This window comes from Astatotilapia calliptera, chromosome 10 (assembly GCF_900246225.1).
Source record: "Astatotilapia calliptera chromosome 10, fAstCal1.2, whole genome shotgun sequence".
NCBI lineage: Eukaryota > Metazoa > Chordata > Actinopteri > Cichliformes > Cichlidae > Astatotilapia > Astatotilapia calliptera.
In genome coordinates this window covers 1402769-1428156 of record NC_039311.1, presented here as the reverse complement: position 1 = coordinate 1428156, position 25388 = coordinate 1402769, and the positions used below count along the sequence as shown (strand labels likewise).

Here is a 25388-nt window from a genome sequence, read left to right as displayed (position 1 = left end):
ATGTTTGGAGCTCTTATATGATACGAGTTTAAACAAAACTATTACTTTGCTGCCTTTATTTCAAGAATGCTTTTAATCAAGCTGTGCACAAGCTGATCGGTATTTCTGACCGTGAAGAGCTCGTCCAGAGATACAGGAGAAACCAGGGCACCGCCATCCTCTCACAAAACCACTAAACCAAATCACTTTTTCCATTTTTCCAAATACTTGTGAGTGCGGTCACACTGTGCATCTGTGTAAAATAAACACATGGACAAAAGGCAAAACACTGACAATCAGAGTGTTTGGTAAAATCCAACAGTGCTGCCCTTTACAAACTCAGTTTTAGGTTAGAACATCAAACACCAGTCGAGGTACCAATTTCATTCTGGGGGAAAAGCCACTGCCATCACCGTCCACACACACTTCTTCATCTGTTTCAATGATTTAAAAATTCAATGACTTAAAAAGAACATTTTTATAATTCTGCTGAAGCAGGTAAAAATTATATTAATGCTAAATGTTAGAAAAATAATGGAGAGTAAAAGAAAACAGAATAACGTTTTCTGTCTCTGAAGTGCATCAAGAAAATCTTTATTTAATCCTCACACCTGGAAAAACGAAGGAATGTGGGTGACGCACAAAACTTGTTTGCTGGATTACATGAACATTGAAATTATTCATCGCATCAAATATGCAAATTTAACAAAAAACCACATGTGTGCTAATAATAATAATAATAATACATTTTATTTAAATAGCGCCTTTCAAAGCACCCAAGGACACTGTACAACAGATAAAAACTGGAAATATACACAATGATAAAAATAGAAGATAAAAGTTAAAACATACAGAAATTTATGTCATCACTTTCAGTTGCACTAAACCTGTAACAACCTGCGACGTGTCTGTTCTTTAACTGTGAACAAGGTGCAGCCTGATCAATAATCAGGAAAGAAAGGATGGGGGGGAAAGAGGCTCTGAGAAAACAAGGAAACCCCCACATCTCTCAAGCTTCCTGCAGCCGATTCATTCTGCTGGGTTCATTTTAGCAGCCCAATCTCAGCCTCTTTTAAATTGTCTTTAATAAACTATCATTTACTCCTTCTGTTCAAAGAGCAATATGTTCTAATGCTGCAAAGGGAAAAGAGACAAAAACTGACAAAAGAAAGAGAAACAACCCCCCCTCCCCACACCCACATTCCACTGGCAGTGAGTCACAGGTGACCTTTGACATGTATGCCCCTTCCATAGGCCGCCACCTCCAAAGGCAGTTGAACACAGATCCTCTTAAAATGTACAATTTGTGTTCTTAATGCTAATTTAATTCCAAGCACACACACAATGACAAGCAGGCACACACGTGCCCGGCGTCCAGGAAGAGGAAGATAGAGAACAAGGGCTCACATGACAGCCAAACCCTGGCCAGGTCCAACGGGTTACAACACCAGCACAACAACTGGCTTAGGCAATCGCTGGTGTTACCCAATGCTGCACAGGGCCACAGTTCACACCTAACATAACAGCGCCGACGCTGCGAGAAGCACAGCGTGGATAGGTGGTGCGCTAACCTGAGGCACTCTGACCTCTTCGTCTCTCTTCGAAACACTGACACTGCAAATTTCTCGTTAAATCGGCTTTCGTGGCTTACACGCCTCAATAAATTGCTACTGTTCCAACTGAACTTTATTAAGTGTTGGAATAACGGAATTAGGGGAGGAGTGCGATTCATTTAATAGTCGGGAAAATTTCGATTCACGTGCAAATGTTGTAAGGCAATCTGTGTGTGCCTGTGGGTGCGTGTCTATTCCTCCTCCAGTTCGACCGGGCTTTTTCCCAATGACTTCACCACTAAAGCATGGAGCCCACTCCTGGACGGAGATCCCCCTGCCCAGGGTGTTTATCACATCCCTGCTCTGCAGCCATCTGTGGCAGCCAGCACACATACATACACCTACATATACAGAAGCATAGACTCGTGTTCTCCTCTCCGCAGAGCTGCCAGGAAATTAGGGGGACCAGTTATAGCTTTCTATTATTCCTCCCACATGAAACACTGCTGTAGTCCCTGTGACCACCCACCCACCCCAGGTTCAGGTCAGCGTGCCTACACAAACTCTCTTGGTGTTGGGGATGTATGGAGTTGCTGGGGCACCGGGTAACCAGGCCTGGACCGCCTGGTTACCCGGTGTTATTCAGTGAGTCAGACTTGACTGAGACGCATCCAGACAAGTCAAACTGTTCAGGCTACAGCAGCAGATGCATGAGAAGATGAGAGATGTAGGTGTCTCCATCTAACCTGTGATGTCAGGCTTGTGGGGACGGTTGTGTAGCGGGATCTATAATGACATTATTTCCTATGAGACGACACCTAGCTCTTACAAGTGAGTTACAAATGGGAAACTCTGTTTAAGAAAACCCTCAAAAATACCAGAGTGGGGAAATGAATCTGTCACACCGCGCTAGGTTTACGTGAAGAACAGAAACTCTCCAAGGTCACATATTTATGAGACAATCATCAGTCAAAGCAGCTCATCAGTCGCTGAGTAGCAAGGTATATGTGTGTACAGTACACTGGGGAACTATACAGTGCCTCTGTGGTGTGTCATATATGTGAAATGCTAGTAGTTTGTAACCACACAGGTTAGTAGCTACCTGCTAAAAGCCACAGGATGCTATATAGCTTCCGCTTCAAAACTATACGTTGCGAGAGTGAAAGTTTTAGCAAATGAGATGTATTGTTGTCATCCAGGTAAGGAAATCCCAAAAGTTTGAGAAGATGGAGTGTTTTTGTAACAATGTTTCATTTCATTTATTTATAAAGTACATTTAATAACAACAGAGAACTAAACAATAACTTTAGCAACATCAAACAGGTAAGAAAATTCAAATAAAAAGTTGGTAACTCTCGTACGGTATAGAAAGGGAAAAACGTGGAGAGGTAGATCGCTCCACATTTTCGGCGCCACAACCGCAAATGTCCGATCCCCTCTATGAACCACTCTAGACGTGTTAGTTAAGGAGCCAATGATGTTTGTACAAGACAAACGACATCACCAGCAAAACAGGAAAAAGCACCGTGAAAGCATCCAGATCATTATTTTATGACGATGCGCCCTCGAGGTTGTGGTCAGAGACGGAAAGTGAAGCTCTTATGAACGTTTGCCACGCTTTTCTATTCTTGAACAAACACACGCACACTACATTAACGTTGAATGTGACTGTAATTTAGTCCCCAGATTTGCAAAAATGACACTGTACAAGTGCATTTTTGGTATACTTGAAATTTGATTGTACATATTTATTTGTGTTGTCACATTTAAAATGAGTCGTTTCCCTGGTTTTCAGTCTGAGGTCTTAAAAACACCCAAACCTGGACAATAAAGCTATTTTTCACAGCGGTGATCGTTCAGATAGAACTATCAGAAACAACCCTCTGCAGTCTGTCCTCCCATTACTTAGGCTGATGTGAGATGATGCGTCTGTTTTGACTGAGGTGTGACGGATGAGCGGCTGGGAGTACGAGGGTCCTGGACGTCTGCTCAGCTGGCCTCTGACTCAGGTCCTGTCTGGCATGACTCCTTTCACAGACACATCCTCATGACATGACATGGTGAAATTACAGCACACATTAAAATGTTTACAGGATTTACAAAACAATACACTTCCCAGTAGACGATGCTGATTAAGAGCTGGAGGTCACGTTGTGTTCCCCTGATAAATGAGCCGCTCTAAAAGTGAATCAATGGCGTACTGTTTCCTAAAACAACATGCGGGCCACTTGCCACCCTGATGAATACATTAGTAATAGTAGGGATGATTTGGTGAGTGTGGAGCATGTGCGGTGAACGACTCGGCATTAAAAGAATCAGCCGAACGGAGCAGGAAGTCCTGCCACACACACACATGATGCCTCAGAGGCTCATAATATGACACCAGACCTGCAGCACATATGACCTCTCCCCACACACACACACACACACACACACACACACACACACACACACACACACACACACACACACACACACACACACACACACACACACACACACACACACAAACCGGCCTGCAGGACCTACAGTCTTGAGCGACAGATTATTATTTTACATGGCTGTACTAAGACCTTTGGACTTCTCTGCTCCTGCCGCTGTTTCCCTGTCAGGTGCAAATCTGGGTAATCAGAAGTGAAGATTAAAAAAATAAATAAAAAAAAGTACACTCTGCTGAGCCACACATCAAATTTAATGATGGCGTATAAAAGGACAGTTGCCACCACACCACCGCTCAGTCTCGCTGTCTCGCCCCGGCTGATCGCATCATGAATGCGTTTGGGTGAATAGGCCTGGCAGTGGAAAGACTGATCAATGCCATCTTTGTCAGTACAGTTCTCAGGTGACCAACAGAGCCAGTGACTCATAGTATTGAAAATACTCCCTTCCTGCACTTTGGGTTAACAGGAAGACTTTGCTCATATGCTCAATAAGGGCTATTTATAGGTGCAGTGAGGTGAGATGACAGTTCACCATTTTCTACACGTTCAAGGTCCAAAACATCACAGCAAAACATGCAGTTCAATGCGCTCTTCTTTCTAAAATTGCAAGAAATCTCACTGCCACAATTGGATACCTTCTGCTTCAATCAGACTAATGCGGTGCCAGATGATTCAATCCCTTCCTGCCTGCGAGTGCACCATAGCTACCTTTACGCCAGACACCCCGTCATTCAGTACGAAACCACACAAACCTAGTTTCTATATGAACGAGGCGCGAGTGTTCAACGCAAGTGAAATTCAGTGGAAACAAGCAGTAACAGACCTTAAACACCAGAAGTTGAGTATGTGTGCATAAATAACTGCCCTTCTGTGAACACCCAGAATAGTTTGATTTGCATGGTTCTCAGTAACTTCTCCAGCAGCCACAGCTTGGTTGTTTTATAGTTAACGTCCACGGGAAGCTGCGCTGACCCTGCACTCAAGAGGAAACTGAATCTAAACGGTTCCTCACAAGCGACTGAGTCTCACTTCCATCACTTTGCCATTTTCAAATACGTTGGTCGTGTTTGCTTAGAAGGATTTTTTTTGTCACAAAACAAAAAGTAAATGCTGAAAATAATCTGAGACATAATCCAGCTGAGTTTACCGACTCATTGTTATTCCACCAGGAGTACCTAATACATTACAATCGTAGCACAACACTGCATGTAAATGCAAAGCCTAACTTGAAATGCTCCTCTATGATTCAACCAGTGGTTCCCACTATCACCCACCGGCCTGCTCTGACCTGTGCCTCCTCCTCCCGAGCAGGGCTGCATGCTGGGATCTCCCAATGCCTTATGCAGCAGAAACAGCCATGTGGAGGCCCATTGTGCTGGTAATCGACTCATGTCTTAGAGATGGACTCGCATGGAAATAGGTGCATTCTTATGAAGACGTGCTGGGGTTCCCCGTGGCCTCAGCACACCGGTTTCTACAGCACAACCTATTCAGGTCTCGACTCCTCTCTGCATGTCAATGGTTTTCTCTCAGAGTCTGACAAAGACTACCCTTCCCTTCATCCATGGCTATGAAGGAATTGTCGAGCTCCATACAAAACAACCTACTGCTGACTTTGTGAAGAACAGGGTGTGAAGTCAGAAGATGAGATAATATGAAACAAATTTCTCATCTGGCGTTTAGAGAAAGTTCATCCAGTTCCACCACAGGGACCAGTGACAAGCATAAACACAACTGGATCGCTGCAGTTTGTCTTCCAATTAGAGAAAGCGTCTTTTACGTCCTGTCCAGTTATCGGTTACAAATTGTTGATGAAGAAATGGCACGAATCAGAGTAAACTGTTCACCGAACACTTACAAAAGATCAACGAGAGGATGGAAAACTTGGATTCAAACACAGGAAAGCTCCCTGTTCCACTGCCACATGTGCTGGGTGATTTTGAGCTGCTGCTGAGATAAGAGAACGGAGAAAAGGAGGAACAGACACAGAGTCCAGGTGTTACACGAAGCCTAGAATCAGGGTGTTTCCCACTCTGTCAGAAAGTCACTTCTAGCAAGTTTAAAACAAACAAACAAAAAACTCCTGAATTAGGAAAATTTTGACATCAGAAAATCTGCAAAAAATGTGCAAGGATGTGAAAAATGAGCCTTTTAATTAAGAACAGGAGCACTATGTACTTAACGTGAGTCTGCAGAATTTCCTCCTGACCTAAACGACTGTCCACACGGCTCATCGTGCAGAGCAGACATCTGAACATTAGTCACAGGATGAAAGAAACCTAGCAAGTCTGATCAGGCCCTCAGCCTGTCTGACCTGGTTATCTGCTTCTTTTATCAGCCCTGAAGGCATCTGAGGAGGGTTTTATTCTGACTCTGTTGCACTTCAAAGCAAAACTATCTTCATCATTACCCTGCTGCTACTGACAGAAACCTGTGGATGTAGCCTTGAATGCTCGGCTCAGCAGGATAAGAGTGAAAACTATCTGCCAGAAAACTGTTTCAACAATAATGAAGGAGTAATAGACCAGGTTTGACCTGTCTGACCTTTTCCCCAAACAGCAGTTAGAGAAACGGCTGAAAAAGAAAGAAATTCACTGAATAGTTGAAATGAAAAATTATTTTTCCAACAAACGTAAATACTCAAAAGGAACAGCAGAAAAGCAAACGTGTAATGGCATTTTAATCATTTATATTTTGTGCACATTCTTAAAAATAAATAAATAGATAGACAAATAAATAAATAAATAGATAAATAAATAAATAAATAGATAGATAAATAAATAAATAGACAACTGTACTTTATTTGTACTTAATTGTATTTTTGTATTTCCTTCATATATCTGTACCTGAGCTGAGGTGACGCAAAAATTTCCCTGTTGTGGGATCAATAAAGTCTTATCTTATCTTACAAATAAATAAATAAATAAATAAATAAATAAATAAATAAATAGACAAATAAATAAATAAATAAATAGACAAATAAATAAATAAATAAATAAATAAATAAATAAATAAATAAATAAAGGCACATTTTATTTCTAGCCGGTAGATAAACGAAGGAAAAACTGAAGTTGGTCATTTTTTGGTTGAGAGGTAATAAAAATTCCTGTTGACAGTTTTAGAGCCTCGTGATCCTCTTATGAAACTGAATTTCAGTCAATGAATTTCAACACTTTCCATTTGTCATTCACAGAAAAACGACTTCCCTGTTTTAAACTGATCGCAGACGACCGAAAACTAAAACATCTTTAAAAAGAAGCTCATTCAAAACTCGATTATGACGGTCAGCAGAGAGCACGCCAAAACTCTCGTCTTCAAACACATTTTACAAACAAAAAGAGGTGCACACACACACACACACACACACACACACACACACACACACACACACACACACACACACACACACACACACACACACACACACACACACACACTTTTGTTCTTATCACCAAAAATGCACATTTTGACTATTGTGAAACTAGAGGCTTTTTCGCACTGCAGTAAATGTTTCAGGGAATTCACCTGGTTCATTGTTATTTTAATAACAGCCATGCTCGGATTCACCGGCACTGAAAAATGTTCCACTCTGTCAGAAAGCTAAATACTGGAATTGAACCTTTATCAACTTCAGTATAAATCCAAAAGAAGAGGTCAAATAAAACACTCTGATACGTGGCAATAAAATCAGTTTACCAGGTGTAAAAATAAAATAAGTGACGTGTACAAAAAGGCTTGAGGTGCTGCACCCAGAGAGACTGCAGCCACTGATTCTGCGTCGTCTGTGTGCACATGCCAGCGAGCTCACCTAGAGCAGGAAATGACTTGTATTGTATTATGTCATGTGAGGATGAAATCACTAGAGCCAAAGTCCAACGGTCATTCACCCACTAAGGCTGGCACCGGAGTCAAACCAAAACAAAGACACATATTAAGAATCCAAAATCACGACGCGAACGACGGCGAACCCCACGTCCAGAGTGCGTTTCACTGAAAGTATTTTGGGGACGTGGCTGTCAATCAACTTTTGAAGTCTGATCATGTCAAGTCAGAATTTCACTGTTTACATGAACAGAAAAGAAATGTAAGAAATCAGCTTTCAGAGCAACAGGTCAGCTTTGAAAGATTCAATATTAGCAGGGGGAGGAAATTTTGGAGAATAGAATAGAATAGAATAGAATAGAATGCTATTATTGTCACTATACAGTTGTACAATGAGATACAGAGCATCTCCAAAGCAGTGCAAATAATATATAAAAGGTCCAAATAAAAAAAGTAAATATGTAAATAGTGTTATGTAGGAGCTCAGGTCTGTCTGCCGACCACCAGATACTGAACGCGACACATGGAGTAGTGTGACTTTGTTTTGTTTTGAGAAAAAGGGCATCCAGAGGATAAATGGTTGAGTTTGTGTGAGTGTGTGCACACCGTGCAAGCGCACAGCAGGTGGGGGCAACTGCAGATTTGGTGCGTGGAAAGGTGCACAGTTATTTGAAAGCACCTCCACAGTTAACGTGGCAGAGCGCTGGTGCAGAAAGGGTTCAATTGGAAACGCTGTCACCCATTCATAAGGTGACGTGTGACTGAGAGCGAGAGCAGCATCGAGAATCAGAGGTGAGGATAGAAAGGGCTCGGCGAGGAAGGAAGCCGACGGTTGACAAGTTGTAATGAGTGAAACTTCCTTTAGAGAAGAAGCGAGTCAGACTGAAACCGGTCAGGAACCAATGATCTGCTGCCTTCAGTCTGCAGTTCAATGAACAGTGACTGCTAGCAGCCACATGTCTTTCACAATTCACGCTACAAATTACACACACACACACACACACACACACACACACACACACACACACACACACACACACACACACACTTAATTAGTCTGTATAAAAACTAAAAACACAGTGAAAAAACACTTTGACTGCAGACGTCCAGGCTCACAGCAGACACACAGTAAATGTACAAAACAACAATAAGAGTGAGGAAGAGAGCTGATGCAACCTGACCTCCTCCTTTCAGCATGTGTGTGAGTGCACCTACGGGTGTGTGCGTGTAATATAAATGGCACTCCCACCAGCAGGTGTGTCGGTTTCCAGCTGCAAGCCCCCGTATCGCTACAAGGACACCCATCACGGCCCCCGCCAGCACCCACTCCCAACTCAAGGATCTTTCAGCTTCATCGTGGCCTTAATTTCAAGAAGCCCGTATTTACTGTGTGGTTCATTTTTACAGGATGTCCACTGCACAGATAAAACCTGTCTCTCCAACCTCCTCCAGAAACTCAGCATTTCCTCCACACAGGGTTGCAGGTCAATCAACCCCTGGCACCGTCAGCTCGCACATGAAAGGCCTCCTCGTACCAGCAGCAGCTCTCTATGATCACGCAGACACACGGGAAGCAAAACATGTGATAAACCAGGGACGAGGTTTCTGCCATAGTCAAGAGCTCATTGTGAAGCAGTCAGAACATGTTCATGCTCATAGTCATCATCCAGTGGAAAAATCCAGGCCCTTAATCAGCACACAGACTGTCAGAGCAGAGCGAGGAGCGAGGGGCGAGGAGCGAGTCCCTCAGAGCCACTGTACACAGCGTCTGTCAGGACCTCCGAGAGCAGGAGGCCCACTTGACACAGTGGGGCCTAAATGCCCCATCGCCACCCAAAAAGTCCCTCATTCATCACGCTCTGCATTCACTCTTTGGTGCGTAGTAGTACTTTTGGTGACCAAACAGCCGCGCACACACACACACACACACACACACACACACACACACACACACACACACACACACACACACACACACACACACACACACACACACACCCGGTGAGGGTTACTCACCCGATTAGGGAGACCATCTGCTCCACTATGTGCTTACTGAAGGTGATGATCACAAACAGTTTCTGTATGACAAAGAAGCACACGGAGGAAGAACACGTTAGTCGTTGAAGCGTGAGGTCAGCAATAGCGGGAAAAGCAGTAAAACATTATAGTTTGACCGGTGATCCTTTAATACCTCCTTTCTCACACAAACACTCACTACTCAGTTTCCCCAGTCATGTGTGTCACACAACCAAAAAGGTTTGGTGTGAAAGCAGAAACAAAGGGCAAGAAATCAGAGCCCGCGACACACGTCAGCGTATCACCTCGGCTGCCGTTAGAACAGCCGGTGTGTAACGTGCACACTGACAGAGACATGGAGAATCAGATGTGTCATGGCTCCACAGGGGCCTGCATCCGGCTCCTGTCCAGGTCCTGCTTAGTCACCAGCACAGAGGCGACAAACAGGCGACTGCCGGTCATTCCAGCTTTGGTGCTGGTGGGAGGGGCATGCAGACAATAATTGACCACTAATTTTTCAAGGTCCTTCAGTTATTGTCTGTTAGTGTGTTCTTCTAAAAGCGCATGTGTTTGTTTGATCCACGAACCTCTCGCCTGCCTTCACCATGAGGAAGACTACAGCAGCCGAGCCGTCATTACAAACTCGTGTTGTGCAGCAAAGGATCGTTCAAACCCACAGAAACAGTTTGCAGAAGACACTAAATATATACTGAAAATTATAGAGAAATACACCAGCATTTTCTATATCAGGGGCAAGAACAGCGCCGTCAATTTAAATAAGAACAATTTAAAAAACACAGTCACAATTTGCAGTGATGTAAAGTGTGCTGACCAACACAACACTTGGAAATCGCACTATTCACCTCCAACACCATTTGGAAAATATAAATGTGCTGACAAAACCACGGGAAATACACAAAGTGCAAACATTTGATAGGTGAATACAATTTTTTAAAAACGTGATCAGCTGAGCCGGCTGCACTTAGACTCAGTGCTCAGCTCGGAGCATCACAGGAGGAGAAACTGAACAAATGACAGGCTCGCAGTCAAAATGTTACATGTTGCAAAAATAAATACACAACTATGTATAAACTGAAACTTTGTATCTGACACAAAACAAACAGCAAAAACTCAAAATCTTACCAAGTAAATTTGTCTCATTTCTCAGCTACAGAGTAACGTTTCACTCAGATATGTCCACTCGTGTTTTTTCCACACTGCCGCTTGGATCACTTGTTTCATTGGCAGATTTTTTTGACTAGAAATGAGACAAATAGACTTGGTAAGATCTGGAGTTTGTGACAGTTACAGAAATTATTTAACCTGAACTGAGGCGTTTGTGCCCCCACAGCTGACAGTTGATCTGTTCTCCCACACAAAGCATTGATGAGCGCACACACACACACACACACACACACACACACACACACACACACACACACAGGAAAGCTGAGTGACGTCTGCTCTCACACGCCTGAAACGCTGAACTCTGCCCGTTCCAGTGCAAATGAACCTTACAGGCACACAAACATGGGACAAGCAGCTCGTCTGATGGGAAGCAGCCATGTTTCACGTACATGCATGTTCTGACAACTGTTTTCAGAATACTTTAATATTTGCCATGTGACCATCACAAACACACGTTCCTCCGCTGCGTCCCACAGCCACCGACGCTAACCTCTCACACCTGAAGCTCAATGAGCAGGAAGCAGAAATAAGACGCGAATGAAGAGAACACACCTGAGCACAGGTACAACCCCAGATTTTGAAGCGCGCACACACACACACACACACACACACACACACACACACACACGCGCACACACACGCACACACACACGCACACACACACACACACACACACACACACACACACACACACACACACACGCACACACACACACACACACACACGCACACACACACACACACAGAGCCTTAAAATCCCCCTTTGTCACCTGCTCGGCCGTCTCGTAACACTTCTTGTTTTCTGCACAAAGACGTTAAACTCAGATCATTTGCATGAGAAACAAACTTTCAGAACAATTAAAGCGAGCAGCTCCAGGGGGGCCTGCAGAGGGGGGGGGTCCTTCTTTACGTGACACAGAGGGCCACACCTCTGTCAGCGGGGGGCCCCTGGGAGCCGGGTGTAATCTAGCACTCTGTGTGTGAGTGTTCCTGCCGTGCCCTCCTTTACCCCCCACAGATGTTTATCTGCTGGTGCTCACCGAGTCACACAGCTGCTGTGGAAATGCTTCCCGTGTTTTTAACCCGTCTGTGTCACAGTGAGCAAATTCCTGCGTTTGGTTAGAAAACAAGTCGATCCCCCGACGGTGATCGCAGACATGCCACAAATTCCTGGACGCAAACTGAGGATTTTCCAGGATTAGAACAAGTATTTGGGAAGTCTCCTACCTACAGCTCCTTATTCAACAAAGCAGGACGAAGCTGCTTCCCCCTATAGCTTTGGACCATCTACACACACTACAGGCTCTGTGCTGCTGCAGCTGCACTCACAAAATGGTTGACTCCCCCCTGCTTGGCTGCACAAAATGGCCTCCTCACTCCGGAGCCGACTCCAGAGCAGTCACTGCATCAGTGCGACTATCTCATGCATTTGTCCCCATTAAAGACGCACTTGCATCTCTGCGACGCTTTGTTTCAGCACAGAATCGAACATTTCACACACACAGATGTGACGCTGCGCATTCACACAGCTCTCTTCTATTATTCTATTTCTATGAGCCACAGAGATCCACGGGGCTTTTTAATGTCGCTTACCTGAATGTGCATTTTGATGAGCGCCTTTCCGATCAGTGTTGCACCAAAAAAAGTCCAGAAGGGGACCAAAAAGTGTCCGCATGTTATTCCTGCCAGGTCGAACAGGGGATTGGGAATCTGAGGGGAATCAGAAGCACGATCAAAGTCAAGAAAAGCATCCGTGTGTGTTTAGTGTGGACGTCTGCAGAATAAGGAGGATTATTTTATGGCGTTTTATTACAGAAAGAATCGAAATAAGCTTGTGTGGGACTTACAGAGGCGCAGGCTAAAATCCCAAAGAATCCCACTTTCTGGATCAGTTTCTGTACGCCGACTTTCGCCCGGGAGGAGAAGTCCTAAAAAAAAAAAAAGAGAAAAATGTGCAAATAAATCACCTCCACAGATTTGTTCATTTACACACTGTTAATGAACCGAAGGCTGATGTCAGATCTACAGGCCAGTTTCTTTTAACTCAAAGGTAAAACAGTCAAATTAAATCATTTCCTAATTATCAGCGTTGATTTTAAAAATCAGATCTCACAATGTCTTTAAAATACTTCATTCCGATTCAGTGATAATCATCCTGATCACTGCTGCTTTCTTCAGTTGCCTTTTACTTGCTGGTAAAATTCATTTGAAATGAGAAGAAGCTGAAGTTTCAGGGAATTTGTTTTTGAAGCAGAACAAATTTCACAGTTGTGAGAAACAAACGGCTGCAGCGCTGCTTCCAACGAGCTTTTTAACAACTGCTCGGAAAACTGTTCAAATGTCACATTTAAAAAACGGATGCATTTAGATCTTAAAATCAGAGCCTTGCTTTAGTCATTTCTCCTCTTTATAATTCAGTGTTGGTGCAGCAGAGATCAACCTTCTGCCTTTTTTTAATCTAAAAACAAAAACAGCGTCCAGCGAAACGAAAAATGAGATAATTCCTGATTTTTCTCGTCTCTGCTGATTTCTACACGAGTTCAAACAAGCTGCAGCTGCAACAGGAACATTTTCTACCTGCTGCAAATGTGTTTCTACAGAAACACAGCAAATCCTCCAAAATTAGGATTTTAGTAGAGCAGACTTAATGCTCGGAGCTGTCTTTACCTCTCAAATCAGTTTTTAGTTTCCAAACACTCAAAAATCACAGAGCCTTCTAAAACCTGCACTTAGGATGGTTTTATATTTAATATTTCCATGAGCATAATTCTCACTCATACACTTTAATCAAAATAAATGTAAAAACTCTACAAAGGAGAATTTTGTTGTATTGCTTATTTAAAAGCTTGACTGGGGAAAGGTGGGTTTAAAGATTTAGATGAGCTTTGGCTGCTGTAAACATGGATTTTTATCATATGAAAATTCATTTAATTACAAAACTGAATAAACTGGTTTGTCGTGCTTGCACTTTACCTACAGCACAACTTATTAATTCCTTTGTGAAAATGTGAGAAGACAACAGACGTGTTATTCCAGTGACTAATTCTTCGTTGCTGCTGGTCTCGCTCGGCACCACTGACATCTCCACAAAAGCCTCTTTTCACAGCAATGAGACAGGTTTGACCTCGATGTGTTTTCTGGGAAGAGAAGCTCTGTTTGGATTTTACTTGAACTACTTCTGGGAAAACTGTGAATTTAAAAGGAAACCTCAGATGCAGGACGGCACAATAATATGCAGCTAAACGTTACTACAATCAGCATTTCTACAACATCCACATCTGTGAAAATTTACATTTTCAAAAGAAATTGCGACTGACAGCCAAACACAAACAGCAATATAACAGCTGGTAAAATTACTGCTTTTAAGTCGATTTTTAATATTTTCATCTTTTGGTTTTAGAAAATAAAGTCTGCTTTCTGTCTTTATTATTTCCACATTTTCTCAGCTTCTCAAACAAAATAATATTTGTTTATAAATCAGTGTAATTGTTGTCATAGATGGGGGATGTAAACATGTAACACTTACAGGCTCTACATATATTAATTATGTCAATTACTGGCTGAGAGCGATATGGATGTAAATAGATATTTTTTCTAAGAGTATTTGATTAGTTTGAAATATCAGGCTGCTGTGTGTTATATATAAATGTGTGTGTGTGTCACAGAGGTTGTCTTTGTGATTTTTAGATTCAACTCCTTTGATATCTGTGGGAATATTTTCATGCAAAAAATTAAAAACACTTCTTTACAGTGAGCGAGCCCTCGATCTGCTCGTGTGGACAAAATTATTTTGGTTTCAAACCACTAATTCCTGTAAAGACAAATAATTCCTGAACAAAACAAATGACACATTTAGAACCTTCCTCAGGTTATTAAATGCATATTTCACAGTCAAATTTTCATTCGATCTGTGTTAAATGTTTGTGAACTTTATTTTCTTTTAGCAAAAACATTTTTTCCTCACCTGAAAAAAACAAAACAAAAATCAACCAAATTTATCTGAAAAGAGGAATTTTATCAGATGAAAAGGCTAAAAATTGGGTTTATTTTTTGAAAGCAAGGCCTCAGTTTGTGAAACACAGCAGCTTCAAAATTGAGGGGTGGGGGGGCCTGCAATAGATGATCATACCTAATATGGTCAACAAAACCAGTACAGTGCTGATGACATTCTTTACTGGGTGCAACCCAACAGACGGGAAATTTGAGAGACATGGGAGGTCGCCTAATAAGGTGGTGGAGGGGGGAGCGAACGGACACGCAATCTGATTGGTTCACAGTTTGAATTTCTGCCTCTGCTGATGTCCAATCATGAACCCCGGAGTTTTAATTCTAGCCTGTGTGTGTGTGTGTGTGTGTGTGTGTGTGTGTGTGTGTGTGTGTGTGTGTGTGTGTGTGAGTGAGAGAGAGAGAGAGAGAGAAATGCTCAGCTGGTGGGAGACAGGGAAGGAAGGAATGTGTACGGCTGGTTTATAGCTGAACTGCTGACGACCGTGTCTGGATACCTGACATCTGTGGCTGTTAATGCATCCTACAGTGCCGCTGGGCGCCGCACACACGCAGCCTCGAGTCCCGTTCATTCACCATATCTTGACGCACGCATTGTTTACATTAGGTGCTGTTAGGTGTTAGGTGTGCACTACCAGAGTATATATCAGTGTGAACAGAGGGTCCCTTAGGAGGTGAGGAGAGGCTGTGACACTGATTTACTGTAGCACAACTATGGACACAACTCTGTTTCTGGACCAGGGAAGTGCCCGTCTTTGTTGTTGGCAGCTTATTAACAACACATACAGCGTCCTCCGACCTGCCAGGCTGGCTTAGCAGCGGTGACATCTGCTGAGATGGTGTCAGGGTGCAGCGTCATGAAAGGAGGGAGCTTTGGTTCCAGCTTTGGCTGCTCAGCACAAATCTTTACTCAGCAACCTTCAGTCACCACACAAGGACACAAAACCACATTTGATTTGTTACTCGAGATGATCCGACCAGTCAAGTCCTCGTTTAAGAACCAAATTATAGGCGAGTCAGACGCCTCTTTTCACAGGTTTCGGTCTGTAATGTTTTATGAACATTTACATTTTACAGCCTTAAGATGATTTGACCAGTGAATATATTGTGGATGATTTGCAGATAATTCAAGCAGGTGGCCAAATAAAAAGAAACTCCTCAAACGTAAGGACTCAGCTGCACTCAGTTCAAGCTGGTTTGAGTCTGTTTACTTTTTTGAATTAGATATCGAAAGGAGAGAGCATTATATAATAAGAATAATATTATAATATACTGGATCGCTCCATTGTTTTTAGTGAACATGGTCTGACGTCCTGCGGACTTTTCATTGTGGAAAAGTCGACGAAGCGATCACTTTGTTTTGACTTTTGAGGGACAGAGTTCAGATGGACAAAAAGCAGGCAGTGACCAGGCAATCTGCTCCATGTGGAAAATCAAAGTGTCACACAAGGAAAAATCTATGCATAGCCTATACACAAGTCAACACCCACGCACATTTTTTTCTTCTACATAGAAGACATCTCCAGAGCGCTCGCGAGCCCCCCGACATGAAGACGGCTAAAGTTCATCTCATTAACTCCTGACAAGCCTGCGCCCGCTCTGTCTGGCACAGGAAGTGAAGTGATTAAGGACTCTTGATGCAATCGAAGCTATAGTCGCCTTTCAAAAAAAACAAAAAAACCAAGAGGTACAAATTCAAATCTGTCCAATGGCACAACACACACACACACACGCACAAACACACACCCTGAGTCCACGTTGACAAATTCTTTAACAAGCTGTGGTTAAAGGGAAGCTGGTTTTACTCTGACTCACCCCCCTCCTTTCAAACAGTTTACTGGAAATAAAGAGGGAGGAGGAGGGAGGGGGCACTTTCAGAGAAGTCACGTGACAAGGCTGGGCAAACCACAGCACAGAGAGCCTTTGAGTGCAGTAGGCCAGGGGGGAAGGCAGGCATACGCCCAGCGCAGATGGCCCTGATTTGAGTTACAGGAGATAGGATCCTGGGAGTTGGCAATCAAGAATTCGCAGCCTGTTAACGCTTTCAATGCCAGACGAAGGAAAAAAAGCCCTTCAACAGGAAGTCATTTCTAATGAAGTTATAAGAGATCCAAGCCCAGCAGGATGTTCTGCTACGGTCCGTGTCAGTGCTGAGGATTCCTCTCTGGTGCTCTCACTCACACGGAGCTTGATTTAAGCAGGGAAAAAACTGATGTTCATGACATCAGCGTCTGGAGCCGTTAGAAAAGGCATGACTTCATTATTCTTCTGTTGAATGAATGAGGAAAAACCCAGAGTGCTTTGTTGCTGCGCATCACGTGCACTTGTGGCAGGAAGTTGGCACGTGCAGGGTGGGAGAAATACCAGCGGGTTTGAGTCAAAATGCTGGCACCTGAGAAACCTGTCTTACTGATGGGGGGTACAAAGCATCTTAGTCCGACTCTGCTGCCACAGGGGGGAGCGTGTGCTATTGTGTGTGTTTGGGGTTTTTGGGAGGCGGGTGGGGGGGTACGTATGTGGAACGGGGTAAGGGTTAGAGGGGGTCACTTCCTTCATGAAAAATTTAACCACTTCCTGTCTCATAAACAATGCAGTGATAGTTTGTCCCTTCCAGTCGCAGTGGAGTCGGTTTCCACCGCTGCCGTTAATGCTCAGCTGGTAATATATCATTTAAAAAAGCTATTCCACAGCAGATGAACGCCAACGTCCACAATAAAACGACATCAGTTAATAAAAGGCTAAATGGTGGACGAGGAAAAAGAAAAAAAAGAGACGTGTTGTGGGATGTCCGTGAGCCAAAGAGGGAATCCCAAGAACATCCGAGCAACAGTAAAAGCCCCGGTGAGGGAAAAAACGTTTCCGTATGCAGCAGGTCTGTGCTGGTGCAAGCAACCCGCCTCCAGCTGCTATCAAAGTGCACATTACATATATACACAAACACACAGTTACCACATATCACAGAACAGAGCGAGCGAGAGAGAAAGAGAGGAGGGGAGAGAGAGATGCAAAGTGAGGAGAACAGCCTGACGTGGTGCAAAAGGAAACTCCTGAGCTCACATTGACCTAACGAGTGCATCCACATGCAGACTGGATGCTTTCATGACTGAAACACATTTCATTGTAATATCAAAATATTTTGAAGTTGCTGTTTTGCTTTTCTCTGTTTTAACGGCAAAATTCAGCATTCGATCAAAGCGTGCTGCTGCGCCGTTGTTGCACTGACAACAAACTTTGATTTATATGCTAAATGACTCCAGTCTAAATATATTTATGCCCAAGGAAAAGCACTGAGTTCATAAAAACCACAAATCTGAATGATAAAGCTCATGAAAAGAAAGCACATGTACATATCTGTGAATATTCAGAGCTTTACGAATTTGATGTCTGTGTCAGCGCAGCCCTCGTCCACATTTGTTGAAGTCGCTGATAATGGAAACAGCGGCTCGTCTCAGGAACCACACGTCGTTAAATATGTTGTAATTATTGACTTCAAAGTTCATTTGTGACAACTAATCACCGATTACTACTTCAGCCAGCTGAAGGCGTAACAGGTACAACGTGGTTTAAGCTGATCAGGTAGAACGAGAAGAAAAAGAAAGATCAAAGTTCAAACCTGCGTAGCTCCTCTGTGTTACAATAGTGCTGAAAGCTGCAACTTATTACTTATTAAATTGATATAAAAGAAAAAAATTACATTTTTAAATTGCTCATTTAAAAAAAACAAAAACAACTTGTGTTTAACTACAACAAATTGGCCCTGATTTAAATTCAATAAGGTGGAAATAACAATTTTTAACCTCCAAGGACCTGCGTCCACATATGTCAATGGTAACTTTATTGTCCCTGATGGGAAATTGATTCGCAGTATGTCAAAACAAACAACAAACATACAACCAACACATCACGTACACTCATTTAAAAAAAAAAAAAAAAAACGTCACATTTTGGGTTATTTAGACCAAAATACTCAATTTTGCTCTACAAGGGCCTGATATCCACTAACAAGGACGTTATCCTGCTACTGTTCTATCGAAATTTTAAACGAATATCCTCGGATGTGGCTCTGTTAGAAACAAAAATGAGGTTACATTAATTTTTTTTATTCATGTTTTTACATTCATCAGGTCCCAATCAGCCCAAATATCAGAGAGAAATTAAAAATGCTGCTGTGGAAGAGTTCGGGTCTTAGGAGGTTAACCTTTTATTTTAAAACAATTACTCTATACCTTACAGAAAAAAATATGGTGACCTTTGAAAATATATTTTTGTAAATACAGATGAAAAATAATTCATTAAAATGTGCTAAAAAAAAAAAAAAAAGTGCTAAAAAGCATTTTGTCAGTTATGGCCAGAGGTCCGTATGTCGGCCATGTTACAATTAAATCCAGTGCTCGTCTGAAGAGGAAAGGGGGCGGAGCCTTTCAGTCTGTGGCACCAGGGCTGTGGACCAGTCTGCCTCTACAACTACGTTTGGTTGACTCTGTGGAATCCTTTAAAAAGCAGTTAAAACTTTACTGTTTAAACAAGCTTTCTGTTGACCAACGCTTTTTACATTTTTATATTTTTAATTTACATTTAAACTCTATATTGTGCATTTTTCTATTTATCGTACTGTTTATTTTCATCTCTGTGTGCAGCGCTTTGTGACTACCTGTCTATGAAAAGTGCTTAATAAATAAACTTTACTTACTTATTTAATTACCCAGAATGCAACTGTGGCTGAACAAGTCACAGATCCTACACGCATGCTTCAAAAGATGAAACGGACACTGAACACGTAGCAGTCCTTTAATATCTGAGACACCCTCATTAAAAAATAAAGTTATTGCTCGCAGCTCAAAGCAGAGAAAATGAGTGAGTCGGCTGCAGCTCGCTTCAGCTGCTGGTCGTTTTATCCACCTGACCTACCGCAGCCTTTGACTGACGATGGACATACACATGACAAGCCTTTGGAAATCCACATGCATGTTTCTGTTCATTCCTCTCCCTCTATTCATAATCGCAAGAGGGTGGAAAAATAAATATTTAGACAGAGTTGTTAGGCATTGTTGAAACATTTGCAGAGATGTTAGACATGAGAACCCAAAAAACCCAAAGTCAAACAGGAAATTACTCAACGAGGGCCCGGATATCGCGGGAACATTTTACTCTAGTGCATCATTGCTGTTCCCTTAGTCACAGCATTGTGAAAGCGCTGCAGTCTTGAGACACCGAGGGGAGGTTCAAACACAAACACACGCAGGTTACAAAAGCAAATTTGCCACATCAGACGTGACTTTTGGTATAGAGCAAAAAAAATGTGATGGAGTGATGAAGGCAAACGAGCGGAGAGGAAACGACAGAAAGATGTGCGATGCAGGAAAGAAGGAGGTAGGAGAGGGGAAGTTTGATTACAGAGAATGATGATGAAGATGATGAGTCTGAGATGAGCAGCGTGTCACCTGCGTGGCCTCTGCCTGGTCCAGCATTTCCTCAAACTCCTGGTAATCCTCATCATCGGGTTCAGTGCCAGACAGCCGAGCCGCTCGCGCCATGAAGTACGGAGGCAGCTCTCCGATGGCTGTGCCCACACCCTGTTCACACACGTTTCATTCATGTTTATACTCATCGTGTGATTTCATATATAACACACACTTCTGTTATGTCAAAATCTGCAATCGACAGAGCTTCTGGACAGATATCTCAGATGTAGAGCGCAGTTATTAAAAACACTTATACTGTATCCAAGATCTGCGGTTAAGTGATGCCACAGCTTTAAATATTAATTATGCCTCAAGACATCTGGCTGTGAAATGACTTTTTGCTACGCTAAATCATTCCATGTTTTTCTTGCCTTCAGACGGTTAATAGACATGAAATATCAATATCCACTATGCAAAGCAGCTTGCGATGCTTGAGGTCGGGGATTTGAGATCAGTGCGCTTAATGGGAATAAAACGGAAAAGATTTACAAGAAATAAATCCGGCAGATTATTAAACAATCATGGATACGTTAAACACGGGTCCAGGGTGTGTGAAACTCCTGGCTCCTCCTCTCCAATCTGCAACCTTTTCAAGAAAATTTAAGATGCGCTAACAAATCTGGGGGAGAGGGAGCTCGTCCAAGCAACCAGAACATCCAAGTCCGACAGCGACAATGAGCTTGTAGCCATATGATTGTGTGATTGTAGGGGGCTTAACAGGAAGAAAGCGGAAGTGATTTGGGGGGGAAATAAATCCTCAGCACTTCAGTCGGTTCACCAAGTTCATCCACCAAAACATGAGAACAGGGCAGGAGTTCGGAGGGGGGAGAGAGCGGGTGAGGGTTACAGACTTAATTAACACAATGAAAACAGCCGCCAAGAAATGCTGCGTTTTTGGAGTTGCTCACAGCTCATTACTTTAATGTTTCCAGGCACAAAGGAAAAGTATGCGCAAAGCCGGGGACAAGAAGATACAGTTAGTTTAAGTTTCAGATGACAAATGGGTGATTTCGAGATTTACCACATCCCGACACCCTTCGATGCACCGACAGCAACGAAAAGAAGAAAAAATCCTTTTGCACTTCAGTCGTCTCGTTGGAACACAAAACAACTTCTCCCCCAGAAGGATATAACTGACTAATCGCAGGCACATTACTTGTATGTTGCTGGATGGCTGGAGCCAGAAGATGATTAGTAGGTAGTTAGCAACCATGGCAGCAACAACAAGCCCAAACAATCATTCTCGGGAGGCGGTGCTATCCCCAAACCTGGCAAACTCGATCTTTAATCTGGACACCCTGTTCTCTTGTTAACACTGGAGTCTTTGATGAAATGTGCCAGTTTTTTTCCTCATAATGGAGATGTGTCTTAATCTCCCTGGCAGCTGCTCCATTCAGCAGCTCTGCCTCTGTGTGTGAGCATTGTGGCCGTGTGGGTTTGTGTGGGGGGCAGCGAAACGCGTCTACCTGCACGGCGCCGCTCTTAAAGCGGACCTCTGAGCTTCTCTGTCCACCGAGCACAGAGAAGAAGAGACAACAAAGAGGACAGAGAAGGTAGGAGGGGAATCACACGTGTCTCATCAGCGACGTATCCACAAGGTGGGAGGAGGAGGGGAAATGTTGACGTGGGCGCTTTGAAGCCGTGGGTGCGACAGGTGTTTCCAACTGAATCGCCGACAAGCCTCGGCCGAGGTCGTGCCAGGCTGAGGTTACAAAGGGGCAGTGGTTGGTTGGTAGTGGGTGGTTATGCATCCGAGGGGATTGGATAGCACCCCCCCCCCGCCAACACACACTTGGATATCGCTGCTCGTAACACGATGCTGCAGCTCGACTGGGAGAAAAATGCGACTCCATTTTGAAAGCAGAGAAACGACCGTGCTGCACCAATTAATAAAACATGCACACCTTTTTTTTTTACATGCTGGATCGGTGTGTGTACACATATATGGTAACACAAAGTGGAAGGTTGGAGGGGACGTTTAAAGTGAAAACGGATCAAATAAAGATCAAGTCAAAGGACCATAACTGCATAATTATATAAAATAAAGTTACGTAACGAACGCCGGTCTGAGCAGGGAGCCCAGTTCCAGTAAAGCCTCGTAGCTGATAACATGCATTTCCCCCTCATCTCTGAACCTTCCACATTAAGAGGAAAAGGGAAATGGACAACAATGATCAAAGTCATCTAATGTGTCAGACGCCAAGTTCTCTATTCTCCGAATGTTCAGCAGGTCCACACGTCACTGAGAAAACGTAAACAAAAGCGCACATAATCGAGCGTGACTGTTGTGTTTTTGTGTGCAAGTTATCGTCAGTGACTTTATAAAAACTCACGCAGACCCACGCGCTCTGGAAGTGGACGCTGCTAATACGAGACCTCCAAGTGTTTGAAAAGCAGCTGTTTTCATATAAAGAGATAAAAATGTTTCTGACGCACGTCTGAAAAAAACCTCATCGATTGAAAAAAAGAGATGTTGGTCTTTGCAGCCGCAGGGTTGGTTAGAGGTGTGAAACCATCGATGCTGGTTAGGGGAAATTCACAGGAAGGAGCAGGGGTTTTCCAAGCAGACCAGTTATCAATGAATACATTTGCACCCAGTTTTAATGCACCTTTGTGTCGTTTCTGCTTTGAGTGTGAAAGGTAAAAAAATGCAAGTTAATTAGCATAAATTAGCATAACCTTTGATATGGCCAGAATGGCGCCAAAGAGTTTAAATAGTCTGTATTAGGATTCGATCTTCACCAAGTTTTGAGCGTGCTGTCCTTCAGGTTTTGGTGCGATTCTGCGTAACGACACCCACTGAATACGTCTACAAAGATGGTTTTTTCTTAGTTCATGAGAAACTGACATTTAGCAGACATGAGATATCCCCCTGTAAGCATCACAAACACTGAACACTGCTACGAGCTGTGGCTAATATGAAAGGTTGCTGCAAACTGTGACTGAAACGGAACGAAAGGAGCCAAACTCTGCAGGTTTTTAAAATGTTCTCATCTGTAATGTCCACAGCTGACGGTGCCTGACATGTAACACACACTCACCCACATACAAGCTTCCAGACGGACTTTAGAGAGGATGGTCCACAGTGAGACTTTTCCCTGGAGCGTCTCTGACCCCACAGCTTCCACACCCACCTGCTCAGCACCAGAATCTGATGCTGGTGCTTCCTGTTGGGGACAAACTATTTGTTCTGGATACGGTGGCTCGGGGAAATCCACAGAGCCGCACTCGTAGGCCGCCAGGGTCACCGATGCTATGTGTGGTCCCTGGAAAAAGAGAAAGACAGAGATAGAGGCGGAGAAGAAAGGAAGATAAAGTGAAAAGGGAAAAAAGAGTGGGAGTAAGTCTACCTGAGTCAGAGAGGAAGACCCCTTTGTTATTAGCATAGACTGATAGATTGAGTCAAATACTGAGGAACAGAAAGGCAGTTATCCGTGGGCCAGTATCGCTCCTGTGTTTTATAAAGATGGAGAACGTTTGACTGCAAACTAGCATGACGAGTGACTCTTCCGTCTTTCCTTGCTGTGTGATGCCAGTAGGAAATGTTGAAAAGCAAAGCTATGATCACGTTTGAGTTGCCCTTTCAAACTAAAAGTGTCAGCACCAGAGTGGAGGGCCCCACATGGAAACGATCAAAGGTGGAAACCAAAGCTGAGAAACCGTTTGGTGCGCACACACTCGACATCTCTGTACTTACTCACCCACCAAGTTTGGCAGCGCAAAAAAAGATGAACGATTTTGGGAACAGTTCAGGGTGACGTGTAAAAAACCCCGAGGTCAGCCTGACTCGTCCAATCGAGTCATTTTGCTCTTCTAACTGTATTTTCATCATTTTTACAGCTTTTCTGATAAACAAAGAGCTCATTCATACCAAACCACAGGAGGTAGATAATAGATGAACAATTAAAGGCAGAAAAATGTGGTTTTACTGGGAGAGTTATTTTTAATAAAAACTTTCAGTTTCATAATTATTTATGACAGTCAATATGTAAACATGTCTGCAGTTTCACACATTTCTTACAATGTATGAACTACAGCAGCATTTCTCTGCCGTGTACAGAAATAGCACACATTTGCACGTCTTTTTCTAATATTAAAATATCTTCGGTATTAAATGTGCAAATAAACGTCTGTACAGTGAAAGAAAGATGATTTTCACTGGTCTGCTCACTAAAGATTAAAGTGGGCTGTATGTGGCCAACTATATGAGTTTGGTGGTGCACGGGTTCAACTTTGGATCCAGAAAAACACAAAAATGAAAAAACGCCAATAAGATCAAAGTATTGCTTTGGAAAAAAAACAAAAAACAGCTCATTGGACAAAATAAACAACATTAAAAAACAAAACAAAAAACACTTTTTTATTTATTTGTTCCAGTAACTTTTACAGGGTTTGCTTTGTGGTATTCAAAGAAACAAAAAGAGAGCAGCTCTGGTGTGTTTCATTAACACAACAGTTTCTAAGCTGGTGACCAGCGTTTCCCACTGATCAATACATCCAGTAACGTGTAGCCATACCTGTACACGCGCAATTACAATAATTAAGTAATAATAATGAAGGAAAAAGAAAATCGTCCCACGTTCTGGATGTGCTGCTGCCCGACAGGAGCGACCTGCCGTCTTTGCTCTGGTTTCCATTTCTGCCTCAGTGAGGCTTCCAGGAGTATAGAGACGTGTGCATGCTCCTGCCCCAGCACCCAGAATGCTCCTGCCCCCCCCAGAATGCTCCTGCCCCCCCCAGAATGCTCCTGCCCCCCCCAGAATGCTCCTGCCCCCCCCAGAATGCTCCTGTGGAGACTGAGACTTAAACTCGGTAATATCAAAACAAACATTCACCACATTTCTGTCATGATGACATTTGACTTAGACAGAAGCAATTTAAGGCAAAGAGCTCTTAATAAAAAGGATTCATTTGACTTTGTT

At 43.1% G+C, this 25388-nt stretch overlaps 1 protein-coding gene across 8 annotated transcripts in view; it reads right to left on the bottom strand.

Annotated features, from left to right (window-relative positions):
- LOC113030764 (vacuole membrane protein 1) overlaps positions 1–25388 on the bottom strand; it is a 50067-nt gene that overhangs the window by 7178 nt on the left and 17501 nt on the right. For 6 of the 8 annotated variants that reach the window (XM_026182454.1, XM_026182461.1, XM_026182456.1 and 3 more), the window contains 5 exons: positions 23508–23732; positions 20446–20577; positions 12847–12927; positions 12593–12709; positions 9812–9873 (listed from right to left, as the gene is read on the bottom strand). In XM_026182454.1, the coding sequence (XP_026038239.1) occupies positions 9812–9873; positions 12593–12709; positions 12847–12927; positions 20446–20577; positions 23508–23732 (617 nt within the window). Of the gene's footprint in view, positions 1–8832; positions 9344–9811; positions 9874–12592; positions 12710–12846; positions 12928–20445; positions 20578–23507; positions 23733–25388 lie in introns of those variants that run through there. The other 2 variants (XM_026182457.1, XM_026182455.1) reach the window with 2 other exon arrangements.